The sequence below is a fragment of the Microtus pennsylvanicus genome, chromosome 6 (genome assembly GCF_037038515.1).
Source record: "Microtus pennsylvanicus isolate mMicPen1 chromosome 6, mMicPen1.hap1, whole genome shotgun sequence".
NCBI classification, from domain to species: Eukaryota; Metazoa; Chordata; class Mammalia; order Rodentia; family Cricetidae; genus Microtus; species Microtus pennsylvanicus.
In genome coordinates, this window is record NC_134584.1 from 44,462,134 (window position 1) to 44,476,035 (window position 13,902).

General features: G+C 38.2%; 2 protein-coding genes across 12 annotated transcripts in view; both read left to right on the forward strand.

Annotated features, from left to right (window-relative positions):
* Ipo11 (importin 11) overlaps nucleotides 1-13,902 on the forward strand; it is a 159,543-nt gene that overhangs the window by 105,531 nt on the left and 40,110 nt on the right. For all 11 annotated transcript variants that reach the window (XM_075976109.1, XM_075976114.1, XM_075976117.1 and 8 more), the window contains one exon: nucleotides 13,037-13,132. In XM_075976109.1, the coding sequence (XP_075832224.1) occupies nucleotides 13,037-13,132 (96 nt within the window). The remainder of the gene's footprint in view (nucleotides 1-13,036; nucleotides 13,133-13,902) is intronic.
* Nucleotides 3,348-4,299, forward strand: Lrrc70 (leucine rich repeat containing 70). Its single transcript, XM_075976119.1, has one exon. The coding sequence runs from the start codon at nucleotides 3,480-3,482 to the stop codon at nucleotides 4,176-4,178; it is 699 nt and encodes a 232-aa protein (XP_075832234.1). The 5' UTR covers nucleotides 3,348-3,479; the 3' UTR covers nucleotides 4,179-4,299.

The following is a 13,902-nucleotide window of genomic DNA, read 5'->3' on the forward strand; positions in this document are numbered from 1 at the left end:
ACTAGCCCTGCAGAGTTCAGCTGTGGACTTGTTTCTCAGTCTCTCCACTAGCCCTGTAGAGTTCAGCTGTGGACTTGTTTCTCAGTCTCTCCACTAGCCCTGTAGAGTTCAGCTGTGGACTTGTTTGTCAGTCTCTCCACTAGCCCTGTAGAGTTCAGCTGTGGACTTGTTTGTCAGTCTCTCCACTAGCCCTGTAGAGTTCAGCTGTGGACTTGTTTCTCAGTCTCTCCACTAGCCCTGTAGAGTTCAGCTGTGGACTTGTTTCTCAGTCTCTCCACTAGCCCTGTAGAGTTCAGCTGTGGACTTGTTTGTCAGTCTCTCCACTAGCCCTGTAGAGTTCAGCTGTGGACTTGTTTGTCAGTCTCTCCACTAGCCCTGTAGATGACTCATTCAGGAGGATGGGAGGCCAGCACGCCTCAGGGATTACCTCCTGTCCCTGCCTTACTAATACCAGGATTGTAGGTAATGCAGCCACACTCAGCTTTTCTACATGCGTGCTAGTGATCCCAACGCAGGTCATAATGCTTGCATGGTGAGCATTTTACCTACTCTTCTCCCAGTCTCTTCTCCCTAGCTCTTTATGCAAAGATAAACTTCTATTAATAGTTTGGTAAGGAACTTTATCTTATCCCCCAACCCCAGGGCTTATGCCTTAATATCTAATTGATAGTAGTCTGTGCATATTTTTTTTTTCAGTAACAGAAAATCTCAGCAGATAATGTATCAATACTTTGTATTCTTCTAAATTCTTGGTTGATTTTATGTACTGTTTTTAAGTGAATAAATCTTCAATAAGTGTTTGAAAATAAAAATGTTAATGCATTTAAACATTCTTGATGTGGTGGCACATGCCTTTAATCCCAGGCTCCGGAGGCAGGGGCAGGCAACTCTCTATGAGTTCAAGGCAAGCCATAGAGAGTTTAGGCTGGCCAAGGCTATATATTGAGACCCTGTTGAAAAACAAATAAAAAAAGAAGACAATCATATTATTTTATATACTTTTATTTCATTGTGCTTTTTGTTATGTAGTAATTTGTGTTGTTGAGCTGAAAATATCTCTGTCAGTAATGTGCTTGCTTGCCTTGCAAGTGTGAGACCCTGAGTTCAGATCCCAAACATCCATCTTAAAAATCCAGGTGTAGCCGGGCGGTGGTGGCGCACGCCTTTAATCCCAGCACTCGGGAGGCAGAGGCAGGCGGATCTCTGGGAGTTCGAGGCCAGCCTGGTCTACAAGAGCTAGTTCCAGGACAGGAACCAAAAGCTACAGAGAAACCCTGTCTCGAAAAATCAAAAAAAAAAAAAAAATCCAGGTGTGGTGGTGCGGCCTGTCCTCCTATCTCTGAGAAGTGGAGTTTATCTCAGGAGCTCAGTGAGCCCCAGGTTCAGTATGAGAACCTGGCTTAAAAGGTAGGTTGGAGAATAAAAGAGGAGGGCACTGATGTCAATTTCTGGCCTTCCTACACAATGCAGTGTATGCATGCATATGCATACACACACGACGTGTTGTTGATAACTAAAGACTTCTTATTTATATTTTGAATACCTCAAGTTTTCAAGCATCTGGCTTTAAAAATATCTTTCAAGTTGTAGGAGTTATTTAGGCATATATTAGGAAAACTGAATGCATTCTGGAAAAAAAAATAAGTCCCTGAGATTTCCTTTTAACAATACTTTTGAAGCACAGATAAACTTACTTCCTGTCTCTCAGTTTCCTGTATCCATGGCAACCCCGTTTTACACACTGACTGTAGAGGAACCAGTGTGAAGAGTGGCGTTTCCTGAGCAAGCTGTGACTTTAAAATTCAAAAGAGGTGGTGCAGTGAAGGTCAGCAGTGGCCCAGAAAGAAACTGAGCTAAAGAACGGCGCTCTTCAAAGTTAAAACAAAAGTCTTTGCTTAAGAAAGACAAGTGGTGATATGATTTTCTTTTTCTTGGTAAGATTATTTAAGTACAGACTTGTAGCTGAAATGAATTTTGTGGAATATTATAGCTTGATTTTTATACAGTGTTCATATTTTCATACAGTTGGTCTTTGCTGTTAGGTTTTATGTAGATTACGGGGCATGTATTCCAAACCTCTGTTTCATATCATCTGTTGTAGCTGATTGTAATAGTTAATTATTGCAAGCATTTTTCAGTTTATGGAGTTTGAATTATCTTTGCTAAAGAGTGGGTTTCATTGCAGTGCTTGCATTCTATTCCAAATGTTCTTTGTAGAATACTTTCACTCATAGTCTGAGTTAACCTGTGTTCTTAGCTAACCCTAGTTTAAATAGATTACTGAAGTTTGAGTATTTTGATACTTTTGTTTTAAAACCTTGATAATTTAAAGTTTTGTCTTTGGAGTTAATTCTGATATGAAAAAAGATACTAGGTTTGCTTACATATGTATATCATTTTCTCTGCTTTGCCTACATTTCTTTCTGGTTGTTACCTGCTTTTTTGTATTGTTATTGTATAAAGGATTACTAGGGTGTGTGTTTCCTTACCATCTCTTCTTGAGAGAGAGAGAAGCACAGGCCTTTCATACTCCTTAAAACTTTACTGAAAGTACAGTTTTTCTGAAACTTATTGGGGATAATGTCTCATATAAGTGAAAGTGAACTTATAGTACTTAATTCTTTTGCAACATTGTATTTGGATAACTCTAATATTGTGCATGAATATCTAAAAGGCTTTGTTAGGTCATTTATATGTTCTGTCTCTAAACAGTTTTATAAAATGTTTAGAGCCTGAAATATTTAAGGGACTGTCAGATCCTCATTGAATTATATTTATAGTCTAATTGTGTGTTTTTTGTTCCAAGAAGATTGCTTAATGATCTGGTTTATCTCAGTATCTACGTCTATAGAGGTCTTGCTTCACTGTGCTCAGCAGTGGTACAGAGGTTCCCAGATTCTTGATTCTTTGAACAACAAAAATTAAGAATGTCGATCTCAGAGTTTTAGTATCTTGTATTCCTTGATTATTTGTATCTAGAAAGTAATAATTTAACAAAAGTACCATTAAATGCACTTACAAATCTTGAGACTGTCTTATCTTGCTGACCTATTGAAAAATGATAGTTCTTTGCATTTAAAAGAGTTATCCATGTAAAGTATCCCCCCAAAGCATGTAAGGATTATATTGTTAGTAGGGATGGATTTAGTAAAATTAATAGTCTTAAGCATTTAATCTTAACTGGTAACTATTTAGAAAATTTGGACATGATGCATTTAACTTGTTAAGGAAATTATTTTAAGTTAGAAACAATTGAAACATTGATAATGATACATTTAAAATATGGGAGCACCTTTGAAGATCCTTAATCTGTCATTTAATAATCTTACAGAATTACATCCAAGGGTCCCTAAGCCATTATCTTCATTGATTCATCTTCAGGGAAATTCCAATTTTGTGAACGCAAACTTTTGGGTCTTCAAGACTGGCTAGCCTCTTCAGCCATTGCTGTAAACATCTGTTGTCAGAATCCCCTATCTATGTGGGGCACAGCATTATGTTATATTAAATGGACTGACATTACAAATTGCACTTTACCTTCGACAAATATATCCAGAGCTTGGGCTGTAAAATCTCTTCATATTCATCACGAGACCACTGCACTAATGATGGCCTGGCATACAGTAACTGCAAGTGGAAATGATTTGGAAAACACTGTGACCGAGAGCATTACCGTCTGGGAGCGGATCCGTGCTTCATCTGCCACCAGGTTTTTTCAAGAGAATACATTTGGTAATGCATTAGAGACGACCACAGTTTTACCTGTGCAAATACAGCTTACTCCTGTTAACTTGAACTTGGAAAAAACCAGTGCTCTACCAACTGATGCCTCTTCTGTGTCAGGAAAAATATCTCTAATTTGTACCCAAGAAGTTGAGAAGTTGAATGAGGCATTTGACATTTTGCTAGCTTTTTTCATCTTAGCTTGTGTTTTAATCTTTTTTTTGATCTACAAAGTTATTCAGTTTAAACAAAAGTTAAAGGCTCTAGAAAACTCAGTGGAAAATAGACTTGAGTATTACAGCTTTTATCAATCAGCAAGGTATAATGTACCTACCTCAATGTGTAATACCTCCCCAAATTCTTTGGAAAGTCCTGGCTTGCAGCAGATTGAACTTAAACAAATTGTTCCTGATAACGAGGCACAGGTCATTCTCTTTGAACATTCTGCTTTATAACTCAACTAAATATTGACTGTAAAAAGCCCTGTAGTGCCATGTGGACATAAAGTTCAACCCTTCCTATAGATTTATATACATTACTTGGAAACATAATAAATTATGTGATGTTAGAATTATTAAAATGCTTATTGGTAATTTGAATAAAGTGTATTTATTCTGCATATATTTTCTTTGATATTGTAACAGGATAAGCAGCTAACTTTCTGGGTACTGAGCATCATGTTAAATGCATCATATGTCACAAATAATGTTTATTTCTTAAGTCTTATAAGATTGTAATGTCTTATTTAAATTATACAAGAGGAAAAATAGGAAGAGAGAGCTCAAGTAATTTTCCAGAATTCTCATGTCTTATGACATGTTGTAAGTCTTTTTTACTTGAGTTGAAGTTTTTAATTTTATGCTTTGTTGCTGCCTAGACACTAGGAGTATAATTTTGAAAAATTAGTTATGATTCCTATTCTTAGTAAAACTTGAATCTAGAAGAAGACGCATGATTGCTATGCAGTATGCTAAGTGCTGTTCTCGATAGCACTTTTGTGTGTATGTGATGACAAAGCATAACTTTATGAAAAATAAAAGAGACACTAAAACTATCATTCTGGGCGTAGTAGCACACACGTCTCGATGCCCAAGCAGCAGAAGCAGGCAGCTTTCTGTGAATTCTAGGCTGGCTAGGGATGCACTGTAAGGGTCATGTGTCAAAACCAAAACTGAACAACGACAACAACAAAAATCCTTTTATCATAAAACATCGAGATTAACCCAGTGAAGAAAGCGGTGAGAGAGGTTACCATGTAGAGCAAGAAAGAATACTGTTTTCCATGACCAAAATTCAGTATACTTAGAGTTGCTTAGGTAGTAAGAGGTTTGCAGTAGAAGAGAGATCGATGGATTAAAGCTGTTATAATTTCATGCTTTATTCTGAGGGCCACCAGGAGCCCTTGAGGAATTTAAGTGGTGGAGAGACAATATGGGATTAGACTTGTTGTAGAAAAAGTTGACTCTTTATGGAGGGAACAGAATTAACTGGATAAGAAGTAGAACCATTAACCCAGGTGGACATGCTGGAGGCCTGTGCCAATGTAGTGGGTAGGATGGATCAGGAACTATTCTGGAAGTCAAAAGACCTGCTTTCGTGATTGATTGAGGTGTGGCAGGTAAAGGAGAAATAAGAAAAAATGTTCTGCTTTGCCATAGGCAATTCTGTGCCACAGTCTGGGAGGTGAGTGGGTCAACATGATTCAGTTTTGAATTATAGAATTTGAGATTCATGTATATTTGATGTCCATGTTTAAATACCTGGCAAGTAGATGTTCAGGATAAGGTTTGTCTAGTAAATCCATTTCAGTTTACCATATAACACATTCAAAGTAAACATTTGCTACCAAAATTACAAGCACTTAGGCCATAATTTTGCAAAACAGGTAAGCAAGGAAGATTAGAACTTTAGCTTTTAGACTCTTTAATATAGACATTTATTAATAAATCAAGTAATGCAGTGCTTTTCTATATTAGTACACATTTGTAGTTTTGTACCACTCTGTATAATATTAAAAAAATATGTGTGTCCTTCTTCTTGACCCAAGTTTTATATTTTTTAAAATTAATTCATTAAAAATGAATATTAGCCGTGTGGTAGTATTCTAAAGCATTCTGGATGTTTAACCAAGTAATAATTTTAACTTCTTTTATAACATGGGGATACTTATAAGAAGTATTATTGTGTAATGCCTTACTATGGGTTCTCAATCTCAGACCCGTCTAGGTGTCTGCTTATCCCTGCCCTGTTTCTACCACTCTCTCTCAGATTGAGTGGGTGTGGAACAAGCTTGTTAGTTTTCAAGGTTTGTTTTGAGACAGGGTCTTACTGTGTAGACCAGGCTGGCAAAGTGTTGAGATTAAAGATGTGTGCCAACATGCCTGTCTAGTTATCAGTTTTAACAAGTTTGCTGATAACTGCTGGTTGGGAAACCGTGTGTTGAGAACCACTGCATAAAGATATTTGAGGAGTTGAAGATGCATTAGAAAGTGATAACAGAGCTGGGAGGTGGCTCGGGGTGAAAGTGCTTGCTTTGCAAGCATAAGGGCCTGGGTTTGAATCCTTTGACCTTGTAAAAGCATCAGTGTGTGTAATTCCTGAGCTCTTGTGGAAGATGGGAAGCATAGACACAGTAAACCCTGCAGGTTTCTAGGGTTGCTAGCCTGGTACAAGTAGTGGAAAATAACCAAAGAGATTCTGTCTCAAACAAGGTGGATGGTCAGGATGGATGACTCGGGTTGTCCTTCTTCCTCTGCATGTAAGACACGCATTCACTTATAAAAGATGATAATAGTAATTTCTTCTGCACTCACTCCTGAGTTCTCACTGTTAGGTCCTTTTTGCCTAACTTGTGATTTCAGGGTGGGGGATGATTATAGTAAAAAACAAACAAAACTCTTTATTTTCTTACATTCTTTGTGACTGAAATGAAGGGTTTTTTTGGGGGGGAGGAACTGGAGCATTTTTATTAATGCTTGCTCTTTTTGTTAAGTCCTCCAGATTCCTAGTATTCCCATTGTTTTCATTTCATAGCTAATAGTACATTTAATGGAAGGAAAAATAAATAGTGCCGCAGTATGTGTAGTAAATAGTAAGAGTTTCTTCATGTCCCCCAAACTGGAACCCTGTCTGTCTTAAAGACATTTGACAGAAATAGAATTGTATGTTTGCAGTTTAGAAAAATCTGTATGATGGGGCTTTTACTTTGATCTTAAAAGACTTCAGTGGTATGATATATATATATATATATATATATATATATATATATATATTACGTAGCTTATATTGTGATTTAGCAATCTACAAATGAAACTGTAATTGAGCACATAGGTTTGACGTTGCATTCATTTTGTGCTTTGTCAGCAGATGCGTCCTTTAAAATTATTACTCAACTTACTTTTTGATCTCTTGGCATTTTAGTTTTAAAAATAGGAGATAATTGAAGTAATATGTGTAGTAAGTTTTTACAACAGTTTCTTTGTTCTTTGTTTTGAGTAACTTTTTAAATAAAGCTTACTTTGTCCCTTTTTAATGTATCTGTATTTCCTGACCGTTATTTGTAAGTTCTAGCCTCTACCATTTATTAAATTTCTTGATTAGAGTACTCAGGAATGGACAGGCTCCAATTTACAATAATTACATTTCAGGAGGACATTTGTAAAACTGAACACAGTTTTCCATTGAATGTTTAATCAGTGGTTAAAGGTCCAGGGCCATTTCATGGAAGTCTTTTTCTCTGGTAACTAGGCTGCCATTTATTTACAGCATAAATTATAAAGTTGTGTAACATAGCTGGTTTGTAGAATTTCAGAGCCTTTCGGAATAACTGGAAAGCCCTAGAACTTTTCTCGCAGTGTAATAATAGAGACATTTTGCTACAAGTGAGGATGTCTGTGATACCAGACAGAAGATACCTGGTCACTTTAGCACCAGGTGACCAGGAAATAGAGAATGCCACATAAGATGGAGGAGAGACCAGGGTGAAGATCAAGGAACCTCTTAGTCTTTCGCAACTGAAAGATTGCCAGCGTTTTGATAGCCAGAGGCTAAGTGACGGGCAGTTTAGGTAGACATTGTGAGAGAGTGAAGAAATTCTGTGAAACAGGCATCCAGGAAAGAGATGTCTGGATCGCTTTTTGTTACCGGCTTTTCATTCGTAGGTGGTTTTGTGTTTTCTCATGTATAAAGTTCCAGGATTTCTATTAATTAGTCCACTGTGTGGGTGCGAATATGTAGTTATACCATCTGTTTCTCTGTGTGTGTGTGTATGTGCACGTGCACACGTGCATGCGCCCCTGTGTGAGTGTGTAAGTGCCCTTGGAGGCCAGAAGATGGCTATGGAATGTGATGGCGAGTTGAGCTTTGGAAGGGTGAATGACGAGAAAGAGTAGAACTGGTTCACTGCTGGGATAGAACTTGTCTTTATTCATGGAGGAAAATTTAGGGGAGCCTGCCCTTACTTTTCCCCTTTGTTTTTACTTTGAGAGGCATCCCATAGTGTAGATGTCTCGAGTCTGAGACGCCTGTGAGGTTGCCAAGAGCAGATGGGAGAGGATGTGGATGCAGTTAAGATGCCATGCTGGGAGTGGGGAGGAGGAATCCTGCCAGGGAGCCTGCTTGCAGTAGACATAGATAATAGGTGGCCTTTTTGGCTAGAATATACATGCAAGAAGTAATCAAATTTTTGTTTGTATAAAGTTGTTAGTTAATTGCATAGTTTCTTTTCTTTTTAAAGACTTAATCTTTTTAAAGTCTTATTCTGTTGCCCTGGCTCCCCTGGAACCAACCATATGTAGACCAAGCTAACTGGCACACACAGATGTGTGGCCTCTGCTTCCAAAGTGCTGGAATCAAAGGCTTTCTCCACTCTGCGTGTCTGCCATATAAATATTTTTTTTTTAGATTTATTTATTTATTATGTATACAACATTCTGCCTTGATGTATGCCCACACGCCAGAAGAGGGCACCAGATCTCATTACAGATGGTTGTGAGCCACCATGTGGTTGCTGGGAATTGAACTCAGGACCTCTGGAAGCTCAGCCAGTGCTCTTAACCTCTGAGCCATCTCTCCAGCCCCATATAAATATTTTTAAATAATTTAAAAATACAGGCTAGAAAGATGGCTCGGTGATCAAGAGCACTTGCTCCTCTTGTAGAGGGACCTGAGTGTGGTTCTAGTGCCTAAATGATGGCTCACAGACATTTATAACACCAGTTTCAGGAGATCCAACATTCTCTTCTGATTTCTGAGGGTACCAGGTATGCCCATGGTACACCTACATAGACACAGACAAAACACTCATACACATAAAGGCTTTAAAAACAATACCTTAGAGAAATAGTTTTCCTCTTATTTCAAATTATAATTTTATCTCTTTCTTGCAAATTTTTTTAAATATCGAGATTACTAGTTTTTGCTTAATTTTTTTCTTTTTTCTTTTTGAGAATTTGGTGCAATGTATTTCAATGTATCTTGGTCATATTTACCAATCCATCTCACCAACTGTGTCTTTTCTTTTTTTGCCATCGAGCCTCATTTGTGTAATTTTGTTTTGTGAACTTTGCTGCTATCTTGTGTTTTATTGGCAGGTAGCTACTTACCAATTGTTGTTATCAGTGCCCTCATCATTAATAGTCAGAGTTGCCTTTTAATATGGAACACTAACTGGACCTGGTGTTAATTGCAGCATTGGGGAGGAAGAGGCAGGTGGTCTACATAGTGAGTTTCAGAACAGCAAGAGCTACATACATAATGAGACCAGGTCCAAGTGTGTGTGCGTGTGTGCGTGCGTGCGTGCGTGCGTGCGTGCGTGCGTGCGTGTGTGTGTGCGTGTGTGTGTGTGTTTAACACTTTTCTAGAGCACATTATCCTCATTTTGCCTGAACTGTATGACATATGGGACTTCTTCGGGCTTTATTCCTGAATACAAGTACCTTTTCATGCAACTTTAATAATGTTACTACAGATGCCTTTTTATTATTTTATGTGTATGGGTGTTTTGTCTGTGTACCACTATATCCTGTGCCTGTTGGATCCCCTCTAACTGGAGTTACATAGACTGCTGTGAGCCACCCTGTGGATGGCTTTTGGCTTTTCAGTACCAAACCATTCTCCAGCACTGACAATTGACTTTTTAAATTTGTTCTAGGGTATATCTTTTGATTGCCTTGTAATTACTTATGATATAGTTTTGCTTTAAACAATTTTCAGCATTAACAATGGTGAGATCTTAGCCTGATCCCATGATTACTAATCTCTGTTACGTTTCTTTATATTCCCTCTTTTAAGGAAACCAAGGTTGGAGATGGAACTCAGTTAGTAGACTACTTACCTAGCATGCATGAAACCCTAGATTTGATTTTCTGTACCACAAAAATCAGGTATGGTGTAGGTAGGGGAGACAGGAAGATCACAAGTTTGAGGTCTCTCCCTTTATACTGAGCGAGTTTGGTACCAGCTTGGGTTATGTGTGACTTGTATTAGACATTGGTCATTTCATTTTCATGCATAACCTTAGTATGTCCTACATAAACTTAGTATATCCTTGCTGGGCATTGTTTTCTTTTCATGCATAATCTTTCTCTGCAGAATCTCAAAGGACAGGAAATTCTGTTAGAAGGCTAAGATACAGCATGTGGTGGTTTGCATGAGAATGGCACCCATAACTCATATATTTGAATGGTTGGCCCCCAGGTAGCAGACCTGTTTGGGAAGGATTAGGAGGTGTGGTCTTGCTGGAGGAGGTGTGTGATGTAATGACTGTGAGACTGCAGATGACTCAGTGCGATTCCCAGTTAGCTCTCTGCCTCCTGGTTGCAGTTCTAGTGTGTGTTCACAGCTGCTCCTGCTTCCGTGCCTTTCTTCTACCATTATGTACCATAATGCTCTGGTACCCTAAGCCCAATTAAAATGCTTCTTTTATAAGTTGCCACTGTCATAGTTTTTTATCTCAGTGTGGTAGCTTGAAAGACTCCAAGAGGAGTGGCACTACCAGGATATTTGACCTTGTTGGAGTGGGTGTAGTCTTGTTGGAGGAAGTATGTTGCACTGTGAAGGTAGGCTTTGAGGTCTCTGGTGTGTTCAAGCTGCGCCCAGCAAGCCCAACTACTTCCTGTTGCCTGTGATTCAAGATGTAAGAACTCTCGGCTATCTCTCCAGCACCACGTCTGTCTGCATGCCACCACCCAAATTAAATGTATTCCTTTATAAGAATGTCTGTGGTCATGGTGTGCCTTTCACAGCAATAGAGAAACCCTTTTTAAGACACACAATAAAAGAAAAGTAACTAATACGCTAAATATTGATCATCTTTTTAAAAGTTGTATTACTTTTTTCTCTCTGTGTGTGTGTGTACCACCTGCAAGAGTCATTTTTCTGTTTGTACAGCACGAGTGCTGATGGCAAACTCAGGTCTTCAGTCATGTTGCTAAGTGCCTTTAACCACGGACCCGTCTCACTAGCACCATATCCACTTCAATCATGTTGCTAAGTGCCTTTAACCACGGACCCGTCTCACTAGCACCATATCCACTTCAGTCATGTTGCTAAGTGCCTTTAACCACGGACCCGTCTCACTAGCACCATATCCACTTCAGTCATGTTGCTAAGTGCCTTTAACCATGGACCCGTCTCACTAGCACCATATCCACTTCAGTCATGTTGCTAAGTGCCTTTAACCACGGACCCGTCTCACTAGCACCATATCCACTTCAGTCATGTTGCTAAGTGCCTTTAACCACGGACCCGTCTCACTAGCACCATATCCACTTCAGTCATGTTGCTAAGTGCCTTTAACCATGGACCCGTCTCACTAGCACCATATCCACTTCAATCATGTTGCTAAGTGCCTTTAACCACGGACCCGTCTCACTAGCACCATATCCACTGTCTTAATTATTTCTTTTAATGATAGAGGTGATGGCTTGAGGATGGCGCAGAAATTTTATGTGACTATGCAGTAACAACAAACAAAAACCTAGATAAATACTACACATGGAAAATCCTTTGTAAGATCATTGAGTTAACGAAAATAAGTTTGTTTTAAGGTAGTGAGTTGTGGGGCTGGATTGGACTGGTTGCTCAGTAATTAAGGCACTAACAGCTCTTCCAGAATACCTGGGTTCAATTTTCAGCAACCATATGATGGGTCACAACTGGCTGTAACTGCAGTTCCAGGGGATCCAACACCCTTTCCCAGCCTCCACAGGCACCAGGTTCACAAGTGATATACAGACATACATGCAAGAAAAGCATATCTCTACACATAAAAATAAATCTTTGTTTTTTAAAAAGAGTGAATTATTGGACTTTGAATTATGAATGTTTAGGTTTTCCTTGGCTGGCTTTCCCAGTTTAGGGGAGCTAAATGTTTTTCTATGCTTTCTCATGACCATGCAGAGAATTACTATATAGAAAGGATTGTTTCCATTTAGGGGACAAAAATATTTACAGTCTAAATTCTGTAAAAGTATCTAAACAGTGTAAACTTCAATGCTGTCATAGTTCATGCTGTGGGGATTCTGGGATAAGACTGATGACTCTTTGGATATATGGATGCCAGGAACTGAGGTGAAGCCTTAACCCAAACATTCTAGACTCTTTGGGTATAGGAGTGCCAGGGGCTGGGGTGACACTTTCACCCAAACATCCCAGACTCTTTGGGTATATGGATGCCAGGGGCTGGGTAAAGCCTTAACCCAAACAGACACTACATGGTTTTTTTTTTCCCCTTGCAATTCAGAAAGACATTTTTGTCAGCACTTTTGGGCCCTTAGTTATAAAATTAACACAAGACTATTGAAAAAAAAAGTAAAATCGGTGTGTATATGAGAGAGGAGAGAGTGAGAGAGAGAAAGAGAGAGAGAGAGAACGAATGAATGTATATAAAATTGTATCTCTCTGTCATTCTCAGCTTTATTCCTATGAGACAAGCTTTTAACCCCAGGGCTTCTTCTATCTCAACCCTTAAAGCTAGGGCTACAGACAAACACGGCTGCATCTCCCTTTTACGTGCACGTTGAGGACTCACATTCAGGTCCTCATGCTAACATGGCAAGCTCTCTTAACACTGACTCCTCTCCTCAGCCTTCATTTATCTCACCTGATGCTCTCACTCATTAATATTTAAAGATGATAATGTTGCAAAAGAAAAACTCCTGATATGTGCAGTTGGAAAAATATTATCTTAAAGACATTTTGAGAGCTTTTTTTGTTTCAGTACTAAACTTATGTGTTCAAGAGTATTTGAAATTTTTTAAATATGCTATTAAAATTCCCTGATTAATCTGTTTTGTTTTGTTTTTTATTCTAGTGTTATCCAAGATAAATTCTGTGCAATTATAAATATCTCTGTGGAGGCCCTTCATGATGTCATGACAGAAGACCCTGAAACAAGAACGTACAAAGAGTAGGTGGATCGACTTAATTAATCACAATTAGATTTGGGGCTGATGAGTTTTAATTCATAATATCAAAAGTATAATTTTGTCTTTTATACAGTTTTTATTTAATTTTTTTAGACATAGTGTGATGTGTCCCAACATGACCATGAATTTGTATAGTGACATTGAACTTCTCTTTTTCCTTTCTTTCACTTCCCAAGTACTATAATTGTGTCCCCCTTCATACCTGCTTTATTTGTTACTGGGGTTGGATGTGTTGGTGAGTATGCTGTGAACTGAGCTATATCAACAGGATTACACAAAGTGTTTTATTTATTATATTTTTGCTTACAAAATTTATTTGATTTATTATATTGTGATAGTCCAAATTGAGCTCTTTCAATATAATAATCATCATTTTGTGACTTGGTAATAATTTGTTTTTTTTAAACTGAGCTCATAAGAGTTAATGGCTGCTGGGAATGAGGGAATTATTTTTCTGTAGGTGTGTAGTCACTGGGAAGTTACCTATGATTTAGTAGATGCTCACACATATGCAAGCAACTGCACTGAAAAGACATGAAAAAAGGAAGGGTTCCAAGGGAATTGAAAGGGGGTGGAGAGAGGAATAGGGCATAAATGTGATCAACATACTTTATATATATGTATAAAATTGCCAGAGAAGAAACTTAAAGTAATGTAAATAAATTCCAAATATGATTTAGCGTAAATTTCTTTTTAAGGATTTTTTTTAATAGGTTCCCTTTCAAGCTAATAATGAGGACAATGGTATGAG

Coding starts and splice junctions, on each gene's coding strand:
- Lrrc70 (XM_075976119.1), top strand. CDS start 3,480: ATGTGGGGCACAGCATTATGTTATATTAAATGGACTGACATTACAAAT.